Source organism: Notothenia coriiceps, unplaced genomic scaffold (assembly GCF_000735185.1).
Source record: "Notothenia coriiceps isolate Sejong01 unplaced genomic scaffold, NC01 NC01_scaffold00037250, whole genome shotgun sequence".
Taxonomy (NCBI): Eukaryota; Metazoa; Chordata; class Actinopteri; order Perciformes; family Nototheniidae; genus Notothenia; species Notothenia coriiceps.
The window spans coordinates 9,183,437-9,200,148 of NW_011369951.1; the positions used below are offsets into that span (position 1 = coordinate 9,183,437).

General features: G+C 39.6%; 1 protein-coding gene across 1 annotated transcript; it reads right to left on the reverse strand.

Annotated features, from left to right (window-relative positions):
- Nucleotides 1-230: 230 nt before the first annotated feature.
- On the reverse strand, nucleotides 231-2,228 carry LOC104966879 (bromodomain-containing protein 7-like). Its single transcript, XM_010796199.1, has 5 exons — nucleotides 2,131-2,228; nucleotides 932-1,125; nucleotides 718-808; nucleotides 565-622; nucleotides 231-448 (listed from the first exon to the last, which is right to left on the reverse strand). Exons 1-5 carry the CDS (start codon nucleotides 2,177-2,179, stop codon nucleotides 262-264), a joined length of 579 nt encoding a protein of 192 aa, XP_010794501.1. The 5' UTR covers nucleotides 2,180-2,228; the 3' UTR covers nucleotides 231-261.
- Nucleotides 2,229-16,712: the final 14,484 nt, after the last annotated feature.

The window sequence follows — 16,712 nt, forward strand, 5'->3', positions numbered from 1 at the left end:
TGGAAACAGGGCTGAAACAGAGGGGATTATGGGTAATGCTGCAATGATCTGTTTGGTGTTTGGAGCCAAACACTTCAGAGACATGTTTGTATATATCTGAGACCTATGATATATTGATGGAAAACATGTGATAGGGGACCTTTAAGAAAGAATGAGAAATGTGTTTCATTTTGAAAGCTAAGTGACCCTAGTGTACCGTAAGTGTAATGTTGTGTGTGTGTGTGTGTGTGTGTGTGTGTGTGTGTGTGTGTGTGTGTATAATTAGCATGCAATGATACAACAGTGTGCAATAAAGACAGATACCTTGATTTCATCCAACGACTGATAGTACTCCTTCTTTACTTTTTCCTTTATTGTACTGAAGTCCATCGGCCGTTTGATAATTACAGAGTAGCCAGGAGCGACGAGGTCCGTCACCGGAAACGAGAAGAATGCACTGGGATCTTTCCTACAGAGAGAAAACACAAACATACATTATTTATTTCCTGGAAGTGGGGGCTAATGACTAGTAAAATAATCACAAGCACACAATAATCTCATATTGACAAATGATCAATGCTGTACCTTTGGAGCTGCCTGATGAGCTGGTTCAAAGCTTCCTGAAGAGGAGTTTGTTCCTTTTCTACAAGGAAGAATAGTAATAATGATTAATGGAAAGTTTATCAGGGGGAAAAAAATAGTTGACCTAAACTGCGAACAAGAGGAAATGAGAGATACCTTCTTCCAGTTTATCCAGCTCTGAACGTATAGGAGTTCTGCTCCGTTCATCGTCTCCATCTGTTTCCTGTCCTTTCTTCTTCTTTGTCATCTAATATTGTCAAAACATACATTGAATCAAACATGCGTACAATCCATAACAACTCCTTTAAGAGGCTTAACACCATATACTGTCCCATCTAGATGAGGGGCTTATGATCTTTGGAGGCCTTACCTTTTTCTTTACTTTGGTGTCCTCTGGTGAGCCAAAGCTCTTTTCTTTATCCTTCTTCTTTTTCTTCTTCTTGTCTTTAGGTTTTTCAAAGTCCGACGCCGGGTCGTCATAAAAAGTGTCCCGACTCGAGCTACCCGTCGTCACTTCGTTCCCAGAGACTTTCAACACCAGCTTCAGCGGTCTCTCTCCATACTCTGCAGATAAAGTCAACAACACAAGATCTCAGACTGACAGAATCAGTAAAAATGTTTTAATCATTCATCAGCTGAACTTTAAAGACAAATGTGTTTATGCAAGGAAATCAAATCGTTTCCAACGTGTCTTTCATTTGTCCATTTATCCTCTGCAGGCTGGCAGGTCAAAGACCAACAGAACGTGTTATCCCACATGATATAAGACTGTTGAGCCCTGTGCCTTCACAAACCATTCTACTGTTTGCATTTCACATATTTACTTATCACTACAATAAGCAGTATTTTATTCTTGTACGTATGTATTACATTTAACATTCTGTTTTCATCTCATTTTATTCTATTTTAAATCGATATAGTTTACTTTGCACTTGTATTAACCTGCACAATGGTCACTTGCAACATTCTCTTGCATTATTTTATTTTTTTATGTATTTTATATATGTATGTTGCATTGTTGAAGGAGCCTGGGATTTAGGATTTTCGTTACCATAACTACACTATAGCTACTGTGCATATGATGATAAAACCTATAAATCGTGTCTTAATTATCCCAATGCAGTCTAGAAATGTAAAGCCCACGGAACTCTGTTTTGAAATTGACTTAATAAATACTGATAATATTATCATCCTTGCTTAATTAACATCAGAAAAGCATCATAGAGCTAACTGTAGTTATCTGTTGACAGCTAAGAGATGCTAGGAACAATAGCCGCTAACAGCTAGCTTCCTTAGCAGACATTATAGTGACGCTGGAGCTACAGCTCACTTTATTTTGTAATCTTAAATCACCTGCTTTGTATTTATACTCAAAGTGTTGCACATTGAATAAGACACGTGGTAAGTAAACATGTAAATAAGCCTGGTAGCATGCTAGTTAATCAGCTAGCTTAGTGCTAGTGAGCGAGCTAACAAGCGCGGAATTAGTACATCCAGTTGATGTATTTAGAAACAAATCAAGAGATGGTAAAAGCATTAAAATGTTAAAAAGATGTGTGAATTACTTACCTTCATATCCGTGTTTCTCGGACTTGTGCTTTTTGTGCTTCTTGCCCATTGTTTGTATTATGATCACCGGCTGCTTCGCTCTGTGGTGGCGGAAGCTGTGCAGATCGATGCAGGTCGGCAGCGCCCCCTGCCGGTGAGGAGGGGGGAAACCACCCACCGTCGGTAGGGGGCGCTGTAAGCTCAGTATTAAACTTCAAGGACAAAGCCCTGCAACACTTTTCCCTCCAGATTTAACAGTCACTCAGTCTGCATTATGAATCATCAACATATGGAAATATGCAAAGATATGCAAAGATTGGACACTGAATTGAACATATTTGTAACAACGTCCTGCTGGTATTTCATGCAGTTTTCAATCATAGATGGTTGTTGAAGAAGTATTCAGACAATGCAAACATAATCTGCTACAAGTACAAATCCTACATTATTAGCTCCAGAATATACTTAAAGTACTCATTCTGCATATTAGCTAATTTCAGAGTAATGTATGTTTTATGTTTTGATTATAATTATTGATGTATTAGACTTGAGTGTCTTAAACGCTGGTTTCAAGTCTTCTTTAGTACGACATGTTGTTCATTTTGTGAATTATGGTCCCATTTAGAGTTTAGTAGACTTGAGTTTAGTTTTCAGTTCATGAAAGTCAAGTAAATCAGTATGCAGTTGCACATTGTGCCACCCTTTCTTATCACTCATGAAAAAGATGGCAAAAGCCACTTGCCAAACTCGACGCTACACAGCGCTAGGCGGTACAATGAAGGCCTGGTGGCTCCATCCACCTCCTTTGGTCAATGGTTGGACTGGAATCAAATATGGGATTAAGGCTTGTGTAAATAAACCAGAATACAAGAGGAGACAGATGAAACTTGCTTATGGTTGGGCTCCATAGGACACCATAGCCCCAAGCCTAATTACCATCGTGGGCATGGATGTGGACATTGTGGACAGCTACAAGTTCCTGGGTGTCCACATAGACAATAAACTGGACTGGAGTAAAAACACTGACGCCCTATATAAGAAAGACCAGAGTCGCCTGTATTTCCTCAGGAGACTCAGGTCCTTTAACGTCTGCAGCACTATGTTGCAGATGTTTTATGACTCGGTGGTCTCCAGTGTGATCTTCTTTGCTGTAGTGTGTTGGGGCAGCGGGGTGAAGACAGCTGATGCCAACAGACTCAACAAGCTCATCAGGAGAGTAGGCTCTGTCCTGGGAGTGGATCAGGAGTCGTTGGCAGTGGTGTCGGAGGGGAGAATGCTGAGGAAACTTCTCAGCATTCTGGACTATGGGTCTCACCCCCTGCATGCCACACTGGTTTCCTACCGGAGCACTTTCAGCCATAGACTGATATCACCCATAACCACCACACAGCGCCACAGGAGGTCTTTCCTCCCAGTGGCAATCAAACTCTTTAACTCTTCACCCCTAAGTAAAGGGCACTGAGAACTTCCACACCAACACTATGTGCAATATACTGTAAGTTCCATCACTGCAATACACTCGCTGCAATATATAACTATGTGCAATATTATATTATTATTATTAGTATTATTAATAATGCTATGATAACGTGCAATTACGTAACTGCCACTACGTTTTATTTTTACTAACTACTAAATACTGCTAATAATCATTGCATTGATTGTGTGACCATCTATGTTTCTACGTTTCTATGTTTCATGTTGTCTGTGGATGTTTAATTGCTCTTTTTGCTGCACTTTTAGTGTACAGTTTTGCTGCTGTGTTTATTGTACTTTGTTACTCTGGCACAACAATTTCCTTCGGGATGAATAAAGTCTTATCTTAACTTATCTTATCATACAGAGCTGTTATGCTCTGTTAAATCGGCACATATTGTACCGTCTGATGAATGACAGATGTTTTATCCATGGAGATAGTGTGCATTCTTCGAAGCACATTCCAGGTTTTATGAAGAAGGTACAGGATGGGTGATGAAAGTATTAAAAGAATGAAGATTGACTGAAACCACAATTTCACTGCCTTCAGATGAAGAGGTGATTCTGACACCCTGTTGATGTTTGAGACTCCTATCCAAGCAAACCCATCCCCAACAAATGACCTCCTGTTATTGTATGTGTCAAGAAACACTAGCTCCATCGTACAATCTCTGCATACCTGTTTGATGACTAGCTTATTGAGAAAGCTTTAATTACGAGGAATGAAGAGTCTTGACCATACACATCTTTATGCAAACAAATACAACAAACAAAGAAAGGCAAAATTAGAAATATATTGACTGATTTATTATGTTTAATGGATTCTTTCACACATCCAACAAATATGGAACATCTTTGGAAACATGTTTCACTCTTTATTCTCCTTTTTGCTCAACTTTTGGTCTCTACCAACTCCAGAAAAACTACAGCTGTTTGGTAACTTTGTCTGTCTGACGTTTGATGCTGGCTTATCAGAAAAGGATTCTGATCTTGCAATACTTTTGGAGAAGGATACTTTTCTACATCTGAGACTCCCCTCAGACAAAGCTTGGAAAACCAACTATTTAATAGCTACATTTTGTAGTAATTCCTCCATCATAATTACATCATATACATGAAAAAGGTCTGTCATACAAGGCACTTATGAGTTTGTGTCTCTTAACTCCCTTTTTTAACTGAATCACACATCTTCATCTCCATGTGAACTTCTACAATTAAAGTACCAACTAATGTAATATTTATTTTTACTTCCATCCCCTGAAGCTGTGTTGAACCAACCTGGGGCGACCCGCTGTCCACTTTGAAAAACGTTGTAGTCTTTTGTAGAACAATTAGTAACATAATTGGAGTAGGTGAAGTGGTGTATTTATTATTACCACTTGATGGCGCCAAAGTAAAACCTTTTTAAATCCTACACATTACTTTAAACTGAGTGACTTCAGTGTCCAAGGAGGAACAAATCCCCTCAAGTCAAGCATACCTTTACACACTAATCATCTTGAAAACCTTGTCTAGAAAGAGTGAACAAGCCTCATTACAGGCAAGTTATGGTAGTGACCATTGCAGCGGTCAAAAGCTCAGTTAAATGTCCTGATGGGCTGCCTGGTACCGATAAAGGAGGGATGTGTTGTCGGGATATACATGAGCCCTGTTCAGGCCCACTGCAGCCCCAGAGAGGCTGTGGCATCCATCTGCTTAAACCCAGCTGTGGAACAGCACACGCGTTGGAAGTCCACGGATTAAAAGGAGATCAGTTACACCAAACAGGGCTAAATGGCAGATGTTGTGAATTTCATTATCCTCTGTCACAACAGAGAGGCTAAAGGGACCCAGAGACTGATTCCACATGAAAGCTGCATCCCAGCAGAACCATGGGAAACCGCTTCCCACTTTGCGGAGGGCATGGAGCTCGGATGTTTGGTCTCACCACACACACACAACAAAAATACAAACAGGCATACAAGGTCAGGCTTTGAAAAGTTTATCTGTCTTGCACATGGTTCGACTGAACCGAAATTGGAGATTACATGTGACCCTGAGCCACAGGACATCTTCTAAAGGGGAAAAAACCGAACTTTTTCCAAGTTTGTTCTCATACATTTTGGTATCTGGAGATCCTTCCAACCCACCAAACCATTTCGGGTTTTGTGGGTCAGAAAACATGAATTTCAACAAACCATTCAGATTTGGCTCCACTTCCTATGTCACATGGCACTGGCTGAATCATACGGCCCCTCATCTGAGTCAGTGGTTCCCAACCTGGGGTACAGGTAACCCTAAGACGAGTCAGCTCAAGTCTTTCATTAAAAGCTCTAGTTTTAACAAAAGAGGTTGAAACCCCTAAAAGTGAGTCTTAAAATTATTTATTTTCGCTGACAATAAGTGTAAATGTCAAGTTTAAATGCATTAGTATTAAGGGTGAGTTATACAAGTGGTTTTCAAGGAGCAGTTGGGTTAAATACGGTTACAAGGGGTTTAACACAGGAAAAGTGGATGAATCCAATGTGAATCATCACAGATAAGTGAGGGGGTTATTATAGAACGCTGACCAGCTAAAGGGACAGCACACGAGACAACAAAGGTTGGGAACCACTGGTCTAAGATCTCCACCCATGACTTGAGAACTATCGTTGAAGGTGCACCGTATACTATATATTTTCAAAGGAGTCTGGGCTTTTAAGGGATTGAGGCTTAAAAAGACAGGCGGTGTCAGACAGAGGTCGGCTTTGAAGCTCACTTTTACAAACCAGTGACTGTCTAACATCCTCACCGCCTCATCTTCTTCTTATTTTGCAATCGAAGTTTATTACAAATAACGTTCAATCAGTTCTTAAACTCAAACATGTCTTCTGTTCCACAAATGGGGCGAAGCCTGCGAGCTAGTTCAGGCAGTCAACTCGAGCACCAATTATACATTAACACGTGACGCACCTCGTCCCTCTTACAACCAACCAAACACATTCTCCTAAACATGCCGCTCTATTTAAGCTGCCAGGTCTTCCTGCCTCTGCCTCGCTATGCTGCTGCTGCTACTGCTGTGTTCACTTGCTATTGCTGCGTTCATGTTCCTGCTGCTGTGTTTCATGTTGCTGCTGCTCGCCGGCCCCCCCACCACCACTCCAGCTTCCACCTGTAGGCTCGGGGGATAGTTATCTAATCGTCACTCAATGGTCTTTGTAAATCTGTGGAGTGATGAGGCCCGAGCCTAGATGCCAAACTGAAACTATGCTGCTTCTAATAAACATATTAAGAAACACGTGAGTTGTCTGACTGAACAATATTTGTAATTGTTTTATTGACATTTGCACTGTTTCTCACACAGATTTTAAAGCTCTATCACTGTATGTCACTTTGGGTAATTCAAACGTAGCCTAAAGCTTGGGACAAATGCAAATTGATAACTTCGCTCCTTATGGATAGATATAAGAATATAGCGTGAAGTTTGGTCATAGAAGTATATTCTTTTCACTAGTAGTTGTCAGAGCGCTGTTCAGATATGACAGATGAAATGTTTGGGGTCATTACAACTGTCAACGCAGAACGGTTTTGAAGACGTAACCAGCCGTCACAAGTAAGTCAGACAGAAACATCAAAGAGGAGAAGCCAATCATTCTGCCTCAGTGTTTTTCTCCCGCCTGCCACACTGTCATGGCAACATCTTTGAGCATCAATCACTCATCCCCGTCAAAGCGTTATGTGTATGCATGGCAAACCTATTTTTATCTGCAACCAAAATACTTTGAATTTTTGGCTTTGATTATCAATCTTTACAGCTTGCCACTGTCTGTCTTCCTGAAGTTGCAGTCCTGTTGTCCTCTGACGTCCCACCAGGTCTGTGGAGGAAAGTCTTGGCATTTGCACAACTCTTACAAGCTTTAATTAAAAGGACAGAAAATACTAGCCATGTTAACGCCAGTGGAGATTGTTGTTTTGGGGATTGTATGGACAAAGACAGGGACCATTATGCTGTAAAAAGTTCCTGTTTTCCAAAGTGTGTTGGAAACCGAGCCAACAGGATGCATTAAAGTTACTGAATGTATTCGTATTGTATTACATTTTTGATGCTGGTTGACGGTTTTAGAGCCTCTATATATTTAGGCATTTTGACCTTTGCCGTCTTGGTATTTTGACCATTAACTCGTTAAGGGAATATTTACTCAGGGGACAAATCAAGTGAAAAGTAGATATTTTTTCTGAAAGACTTCTGACTTCTTGTTGCAAACACTGTATTTCAAAGAAGGCAGGTTCAGGCACTTCTGCATTTTCAACAATTTTCAGATCTGGAGGTTTCTGCATTACCCATTTTTACATCATATTGAATTTCATGTAAGTGTGTGATTTGGAACAGGGCCACAGCCTCCTCTGATCTATTACTGTAATCTATATTTCATTGGGCTTGCTTAATGTTTTTGTAGTATAAGGTCACCCTCTGCTTTATGGTACCTAATATATAATTCTGTTTAAAAAAAACTCCATTATAATGGAGGGTTGTTTAAGGAGGCTGGTCTGATGTGTGGCTCTACGGGGGCTGCTTGTTGGGAGTTGTCTGTGTGTATTTTCATGGAGCACACACACATCAAAAATCCTCACATGCATCATAAATGTGCAAGTTTGTGTTTGTGTGACAGCCAGGCAAAGGCTGATTAATGTCGATCTGAGCCTCTGAAGACAGTGGTCCTGCGGTGGGAAAAATTCACAGGGGAGCCGTGTTAAAAGCCTTCGAGCTTAGTGACGATCCTCCGTCAGATCCTTGGCCGTTTGAAAAGTTCATATAAACTGAAAGACAGCCACTGGGAAATGGTTTTCGCAAACTCAATGAGAGTTTATCATCTCAACACAGGGAGAGGCACTGTTTGAGGTGCAAACGTGGTGCCTGTTATCTCTCTCTCCTTCAGAGGTTTATCAGGGACCCCTCCTTCCCCCTCAACACCAACCTGGGTCCTTATAAACAAGGTATCTCAGCTGTCATCCTTCTTAGCCTATAGCCCCAACTCCTGTTTGAGACCTGCGGATGCTGAAACAGAAGAATTGTGAACTTCTCTTAACTTTTCCCTTCAGGCTATTTTAACAAACTGCCTGTTAGAAGAAGCCCTAAGGCTGGAAAAGAGTGATTTATCCAATACAAAATGTAATTTCCTGCAATTATCTTGGTACAATTGAATTAGGTAACAAGTGGGTTACTTGTTTGTATCACTAAATTATCAATTAGTACAATATTAATATGTTGTCAAACACAGGAGTCCTAATCCCTAAAGGAACATAAGTGTAAAGTAACTAAGTACGTTTACTCAAGTACTTTACTAAAGTATAAGTTTGAGATACTTGTACTTTACTGTACTTGAGTATTTCCATTAATATAATCAAGTCTTAAATCAGACTTTAGTTACACCTGGAGTAAATTCACAAGCTACCCTGCATACAAAGTCATTCAAACTAGCTGCACCTTTACCAGCTTTGATAACACTTTGATGATCAATCATTATCATATATTATTCTGAAATGTATACTTTTACTTTTGGTGCTAATACTTTTGTACTTTTACTTGAGTAACCTAGCTTTTGGATGCAGGACTTTTACTTGTAACAGAGTATTCCTTTCCTACACTCTACTTCTACTTTTACTTCAGTACAAGATCTGAGTACTTCTCCCACTTCTGCACAAATCTAACATCTGTCTCGATTGTTTGAATATACGTTTTGCCGGTAAACAGGGTTATGTTGGATGAAAGTAGCCTAAAGCCCCTTTCACACATTCACAAACCTTGGGTTCTGTTTTCTTTGGGTATAGTTTTTTTTTTGTATGTAGGTAGGCTATGTTACTATTAAATGGGGAGTTGTGTAATTTACCATGACAGTGAATGCAACACAACTTTTAAGTAAACTTTAAAGTAGAAAATGTACAACAATATGGCAAGTTATACTTCATGGAGTATGTTCATAATTCGGAGAACAACACATGTAAACCAAACAACAATCTAATAAAAGACAAAACATTAAAAAAGCAAAGACAAATAATGTTGTTGTGAACCTAAAATCAAGAAAGAAACCTCAAGTTTCCTGGTTTCTGATTGGCTGAGGGGCGACAGGTGACACAAAATGGTGAACGCAGTTCGTTAGCATCTCACCTTGGCATAATCTTACCGATGGAGAGAAACCGCAGTAATTAAACACGTAAACAAAGTGAAGTCAACGATGTTAATGCGCTTTACAGTGGCGAGAGGATCTCTTCAGTGACAACAAACGACAGAAAACTACTTTCCCATTCGTAAGGATTGTAAACCGCGCTCTTTGGGGTGAGTCCATGTTATCATTGATGTTCATATCTTTAATTTTGTGGCCCAACTCACTACAGCCTCAACATGGCTTCCATCAAGTTTAAGTTTAAGTACATAGTTTTGGCCCATTTTGTGTTTGTTTCTCTTTATTGTTGGGTTTTTGAGTTGGTTAATTGAAGCTGGAAGGTTTATCGTGTCTCAAATGCACGTTTATGTGTAAATCAAGTAGACTCTCTGTGTGGAGTTCATATGAGAAAAATGGTTTAATAATCTTTCTCCTTGTTAAACTTGGAGTAACTGGCTTTACTGTCCAATACAAGATCAATGCTGTTTATATTTTCATGTCTTCAGCATCATCCTCTGGCTAGGATGCTGACGTTTTGTTTGGGAAATGTAGCTATAGAGCTTCTCTTTTTAGCAAAATATCATACTGTATACAGCCTTTAAATGCCGGACCTCTTCATAGTATTCAAAACTAGGTCAGCAGTGGTTTGCTGGAGATGTGGAGTCTATTTGCATATGACATTATAAAGACTGATTCTTATTATTACATTATTAGCTCATTGTGCTCATTTTATGTTGATGTGACTTTCGAATAAATAGACAAAATCACCAATTCCAAGGTTTGATGGATTGGATAGGAAACAAAGGGAAAAGTGACACAAGAAAGTTTTAGCCTGCAATACAGAGTAACAAGGTGAGGTGCAGACCCTGGAAGAATACAAATAGTTATTCATGAACAGGACATCGCTCCGGCCTTGAGTTGTATGGGAGCTTCACTCCCGCGTATAGCTAGTAAGCAGCATTATGAAGGTTTCCCACTATAACTGTAGAAACGTTAGGGAAAACAAATGACGTATGATGGCGACAGAGTAGGGAGGGACTTCCACAGGCCGGCCGAATGCTGATTGGGAATATGGTGTTGCCAAGAGACTTTTTTCTAAGTCTGTGCACCTACCAAAGAGAACCAAGTCTAAACCACGGTATCTAGTCTTGACCATAGGTCTTGACCAATCATAAATGTACGGGCAACGCCCTGTGTAATAAAATGTATTGTCGCACGAAGTTCGGGGCTCTTTCCGGAAATAGTGGTTACAGATTACAGCTTTGCTGCCTGTGATTTCTATGACGTGACGGAGTCCTTGGACAAGTGAATATATATATTTTGCTCTCTTATAATAAATAGTTAAACTTAGAAGTTGTCTGTCTTTCCTGGACTTTTGAACACAACAGAGACATTATTTTCAGCTGAGACATTAGCCTAATGATATGCCTAAATACTGCTGATAAAATATGTTGGTGAGAGTTACTGCTTTTAACTGTCTGAAGTAAGGGACTCATTTTTTTTTAAATAACTAAGATTTTTGTGATAAATATGTCACTGGAAACACTATAAGTTGCACATATGTGTCATGTTAGAACAGGCTTAGCAATGGTGAGAAAGCATTGAGCATTTATCAACAGTTAGAGGCATATATGCAGTTCAGGATATTTCTCTATTCAAACGTTCTTGTAGAGTAAATCTTTGTGTCTGGTTAGTCTCGTTCAGCCTCCAACAGACACACGTACAGCCTCCTAAGCTCACGAACAATCATACTTCCCACTGGTTCGGCATAAAAGGACCCACATGACAGTGATTTCCAGGGCCTTGGCAACATTGGAAGAAACTAGAGTTGGCTGTGAAGGGATGACGATAATTGTCACATTTAGAGGCTGATGCCCACAGGTAACAGTAATTACGGAGGACCATTATTCTCTCTCCTGTCAGTGTTTGTATGCTGCAGAGGCAAAGCTTTCAGGCGGTTCCCAGCAGCAGATTACAAAGGTGTGGCTTTCACACAACATCCAAATGTGACACATAAAAGACAAAAGTGTGGATCAACAGAGGGTGTCTCAGCCCCCATTCCTCTACTTTGCCATCAATCTGACAGATGGCATGGGCCTGTCTGGGGCCCTGGCAATGAGGAGTGCAGTGGCTTCAAAGGCCCTCTGTAATCTGCAGAAACATCACAGGCTGGGAGAAAGTGACTGTCTCCCAGACACCCGCCCTACGAAGAGGGCGAGCGAGGCGCTAATGAAAGGCAGATAAAGGGATTGCAGACACAAACAGCGCCTCATGAAAAAAAAAGAAAAATTGAGAGAGAGACGAGAAAACATCAGGTAGTCCTTTTGTGTTCCCTGAAAAACAGCAACACACAGATAAAGAGTTATTTTCAAAGCTCTCCTCCCCCATTGAGTGTGACTCAATTCAGAGTAAATGGTCAGCGCTGAGTATGGGGTAAAGTTAGTTATGATGGAGGAAGGATGAAGATTGTGCTTTTTGTTGGAAATGCCACCAGTTCCTTGTTTTTTGGTGTGGCTTTGATGTGCCAGTCAGTTCTGGGGCTCGCTGACAGCCTCAGCGTTAACCAGAGGAACTTGTTTTTTGTCAGACTTTGCCGCATTCGTTTATGGCCCAAAAAGGAGTTGCTTCCCTGCATTTGGACTAATCAATTCTTGCTTTTTTTTTTACTTCTCGTGAACTGTGGGTAACATCTCATTCTAGGTAACACTGATGTCTGTAGGCAGCAAGATCAAAAGCACAACATGTTCAGTTAAGTTCTAGAAAATGTGGGGTGACAGTTGTACAACCCTAAATGTTTGCTCAAAGTCAAACAAGTTTTGTCCTTGGGGTTAAAAGAAAAGTGTTTGCCTTAACTACATCCACACTTTGACAATATCACATATCACATGGTTATTTACGTACACTGGCTATGCGCATACCAGTGCAAACAAGAGGCTAGTTACCCTAATGACACTAGACATAGGAAATGTTGCAAATCCCTAAAACAATATCTTGCCTCCTGTGCATGTAGGCATTAGCAGCATTATCAAATACAGAACTTTACTGCATAGCAACTGGTAGCAGAGACAACTAGGTCGGCAACCAATTCATGTTGAGTTAGCCACTGTCCGTCAATGCCCTATGTTTATTTTCTTCCTGAAAATGACACATAATAGGTAACGTGCACCAATAATATGATTAGACCCAAACAGCAAGCGAACATGGGTGTCTGTGTCATCTTTTCAAAAGTGTCTGTTTCCCCCCGACCATATTAAAAGACCCGGAAATAATGTTGATGAGACTACTACATTTCTCAGTATTTTGTTTGTAGTTCAACTCCATTCACATTTGCATAGTGATCTTAAATGCAACAAAGGGCAATCTTTACTTTTCCTATTGCCTCTACTAGGCACTATTAAACCCTTTGATTTTGCTCTGAGATGTACAAAGTAGACCCATTGTTTAAATCGCGTTGAAGTTGGTCATAAGGTCTTAAAATGTGCAAGTTTAAAATACCCTTTAATGGTATACTTATGTACACGTGGGTCGTTTTTTTGTTGTTGCTGCCATTTGATTTTTATTCCACTATATTTTGTCCGTATCTGGCAATACAGAGTCAACTTGATTTTTTCTAAGGAGCTTTAGTCAACCAAACTAGATTTTTCCATAGCTTTGGTTACTTCTACTTCTTCCAGTTTGAAGTAATTGGTATCTGGCAAAGCTTTTTAACCTATCTTTCTCAACCCTGGGTGGAAACATAGCAAAAGTTATGAACGTTAAAACCAAAACCTACTAGTGTGTGGAGCCTTAGTTGCGCTCAGTTTGATCCACCAGCCTGCCTGTGATGGGGATCTGGACAGCTAGCAGGTCTCTGGAGGCCTTCAGCTGACTCCGAGTCGTACGAGGTTTGGACGGGTTCAGTGAAGCAAGCGTGGATCAGTCATAGTCTGCAGACCCTCACTCAGCTCCGGAGCCGGGGGATTTGTTAGCTGCTCTCAGGGTAACCAGGCCACTCTCCATTTCAACACAACTGCCTATTTCTGACAAGCCACTGGACTGTGGAGGCCTGTCAGAACTGGTATTTTCAGGCAACCCACACAGCCTTATGTTATCCATCCTTTAAAGTGTGTAATCTTCCTACTTCTATTTTTTATTTCTTTGTGCAGCAAATGAAGAGAAACAATGATTAAATGACTAAAGCTTATTCAAAAATATCCAGTACCTTTTTTATATGAGAATACATTTTTTCTTCATAAAATATCTATTGCAATTAATTGGATTCTGATTTGGATTAACCTTGCCTGCCAGTGCTGAATCCTCTTAAAGTGAAATGCTTCAGTTGCTGCTGTTTTTCATATTTAAGTGGCAGGAAATGTACATATTTTCTGTATCTATTTTTAGAGACAGTCTGCCATCTGTCAGTATTATATTTTATGTGCACATACAGCAACCGTAGAGTTACTTGATGATTTATTTTAATACCAACTTAGGAAAAACCAACTGAAACTTTCAAGCATGTTTTTCCGACTCAAAGGTGTAGTCTGAAATCTTAACATTTGTATTTTCGTATGCAAATGTATGTGTACATACCCCAAACATCCACCCAAAATATATACACACGAGTGTTCATAAGTCAGTTTACCATTTGTTAATCATCTTATTTTCTATCCGACACAATACATTGAGATATTGAACATGGTAAGTATTATTAGTAAGTATTATACCTGATTGAAATGAACAGGTTAGTCATTTCTTTTCATTACTGTAGCTCAAAGCAGAGATGCTACTTTCTGTTTTGGCAAGAAATAATAGTGATATATGTAAATTCTTGATGAACACCTGTAGCTACACCGGTCCAATAAATAAGGCCACGAACAGTGCTGATGTCTTTTTGACGGTTTATTCTCTCCCTCTCGCTCTCATTCTCCGAAGACAACGTGTAAACTATAAGAAATGAACAGTTGAAAGTTTACATTAAATTGTAACACCTAACATATTAGCAAAATCAAAGCACACACTAAATATTAACACACATATCACAAAAGAGAAACATTTACCGTGTGCGCCTCTTGAACCCTGTAGAATTATGCCAACGGCATGCGTTGCCATGGCAATGCCTTATGACCTGACTGTGGTCATGCGACTCACCGACCACATCCCAAATATGAACCATTCTACATTTCGCTATTCAGATAATACTCTACATTTTACAATTGTCTAATTACACTCAAATTTACTAAATCAGAAATTGATAAGCAAGGCACTCAAATGAACATCCAAATATAATCACTTCTCAGACCGTTACAACACCTGAACAGTCTTTCATCAACATCATCATTTGTATAAAGTTACAAAGTATTCCTAGAATTACAGCCACACCTGAGAGTAAACATAATAACTTTCAGTACAATTAGTTATGTTTTTTTATAACACTGCCATCCCAAAAATGATGTGATACAGAATATAAAGGAAAACGTTGATACAATCATCCCTACTTTAAGAGCTTCTAACTGAAACAACAATGAGTTCAGCTCAAAGATCAGGACTATTCAATTGGCGGCCCGCGGGCCAAATCCGGCCCCGGGGTGATATTTACTGGCCCTTTGAGTATAATGTTAAAAAGTTATCTAGTTTTTTTTTTTTTAAGAATTCCTTTTGGGCCAGAATGCCTTTATTCCAGAGAGAGTGTTACATTGAGAGATAGAGGGAAAGACATTGCCTGAAAACGGGTTTCAACCTACTAGCTACTAGTGACAAACTCATTTATTGTATCTCTGCGTGAATGATTAGATCATTCCACCTAAATGAAATCAAATGAAATGATGTTGATGGTTAAATTAGCTTCACATGTAGGCCTACTGAGTTCTGAACTTGCCATTTAGATCTCTAAAGGCCTTGGGGCTATGCTGTTTGATTTAATTAAACACAATATATCCACTCCACTATGCTGTTGTAGTATTTACTGTATCTGAAGCTCTTAATATGATTGCTCATATTTCAAGCCATCTTTTTCCCGGCCCCTTGCTTTGGAGCATTTTCATCAACCGGCCCCATTCCAAACTAATTTAATAGCCCTGTCATAGATCAACATCATTACTCTCAACCAGCAGCGGCCTGAACCCCTGTTGATGAACGATGTGTCAATAAAGCTTTGGTTTGGTTTTTGGGCAGCACATAACGTCTGGGTGTCAGCTGCTGTTTCACTTTTAGCTGTGCCAGATTCCCTATCCTCCCCACGCCCAGCTGGGGATACTGAACTCGTTCAAGAGTTGTGTAATTAACTGGAGTTTAATTAAAGGCCAATTCTGAAAAAAAGGCAGACAAAAAGGCAAATTAAAGAGACTTGTAAAATGGAAAATTGAAAGCTTAACAAGCTCTGCATCACCATTCAGGGACTTAACATGGCAGTGAGCATGTTAACAATTTTGCGGTTTCAGTGATACTGTTACTATAAAGTTGAGATTCTATAATTGAAACTGTACATCAAAATCTAACTCATTTAAAGCTAGTTCTCAGTCACACCTTCAACTTTTTATACATCCATTAAAATTGTTGTGTGAATGAAATCTGTGGGTTTGATTATACATTATTTAGTGATTAAAGCTAAATTAATATTTGCTTATGTTCTGTTGTGAATCACACATTAAGTGTATTATTTATTACCAAATGTAGTAATTGGCATAGTTTGCGCAAGTTAAGTTTTGACCAAACAGTGATAGTTTCTCATGCTGTTACTCCATCACTTGTGTTAACTCAGTGAGAAACAGGGGCCTGTCTCCCCTCACTCAGTCAGCTAATTGCCCCGCAGGGAGTCCAAAAAGCCACAAGCTGCTTCTCCCTGTCATCACTGGACAAACTGGGTCCAACACATCTATACTTTGTGTTAACATTGAACACTAATAGTATAGTTTAAAAAAAAAACTGAAAAGAAAAAGCCAAACTAACTTTTTTGTGCTATACGTTTAAAACCTTATTATTTAAATATTATTAAATGAGTATACTTTGCTGTTAATGATCCAAATAGAGTGG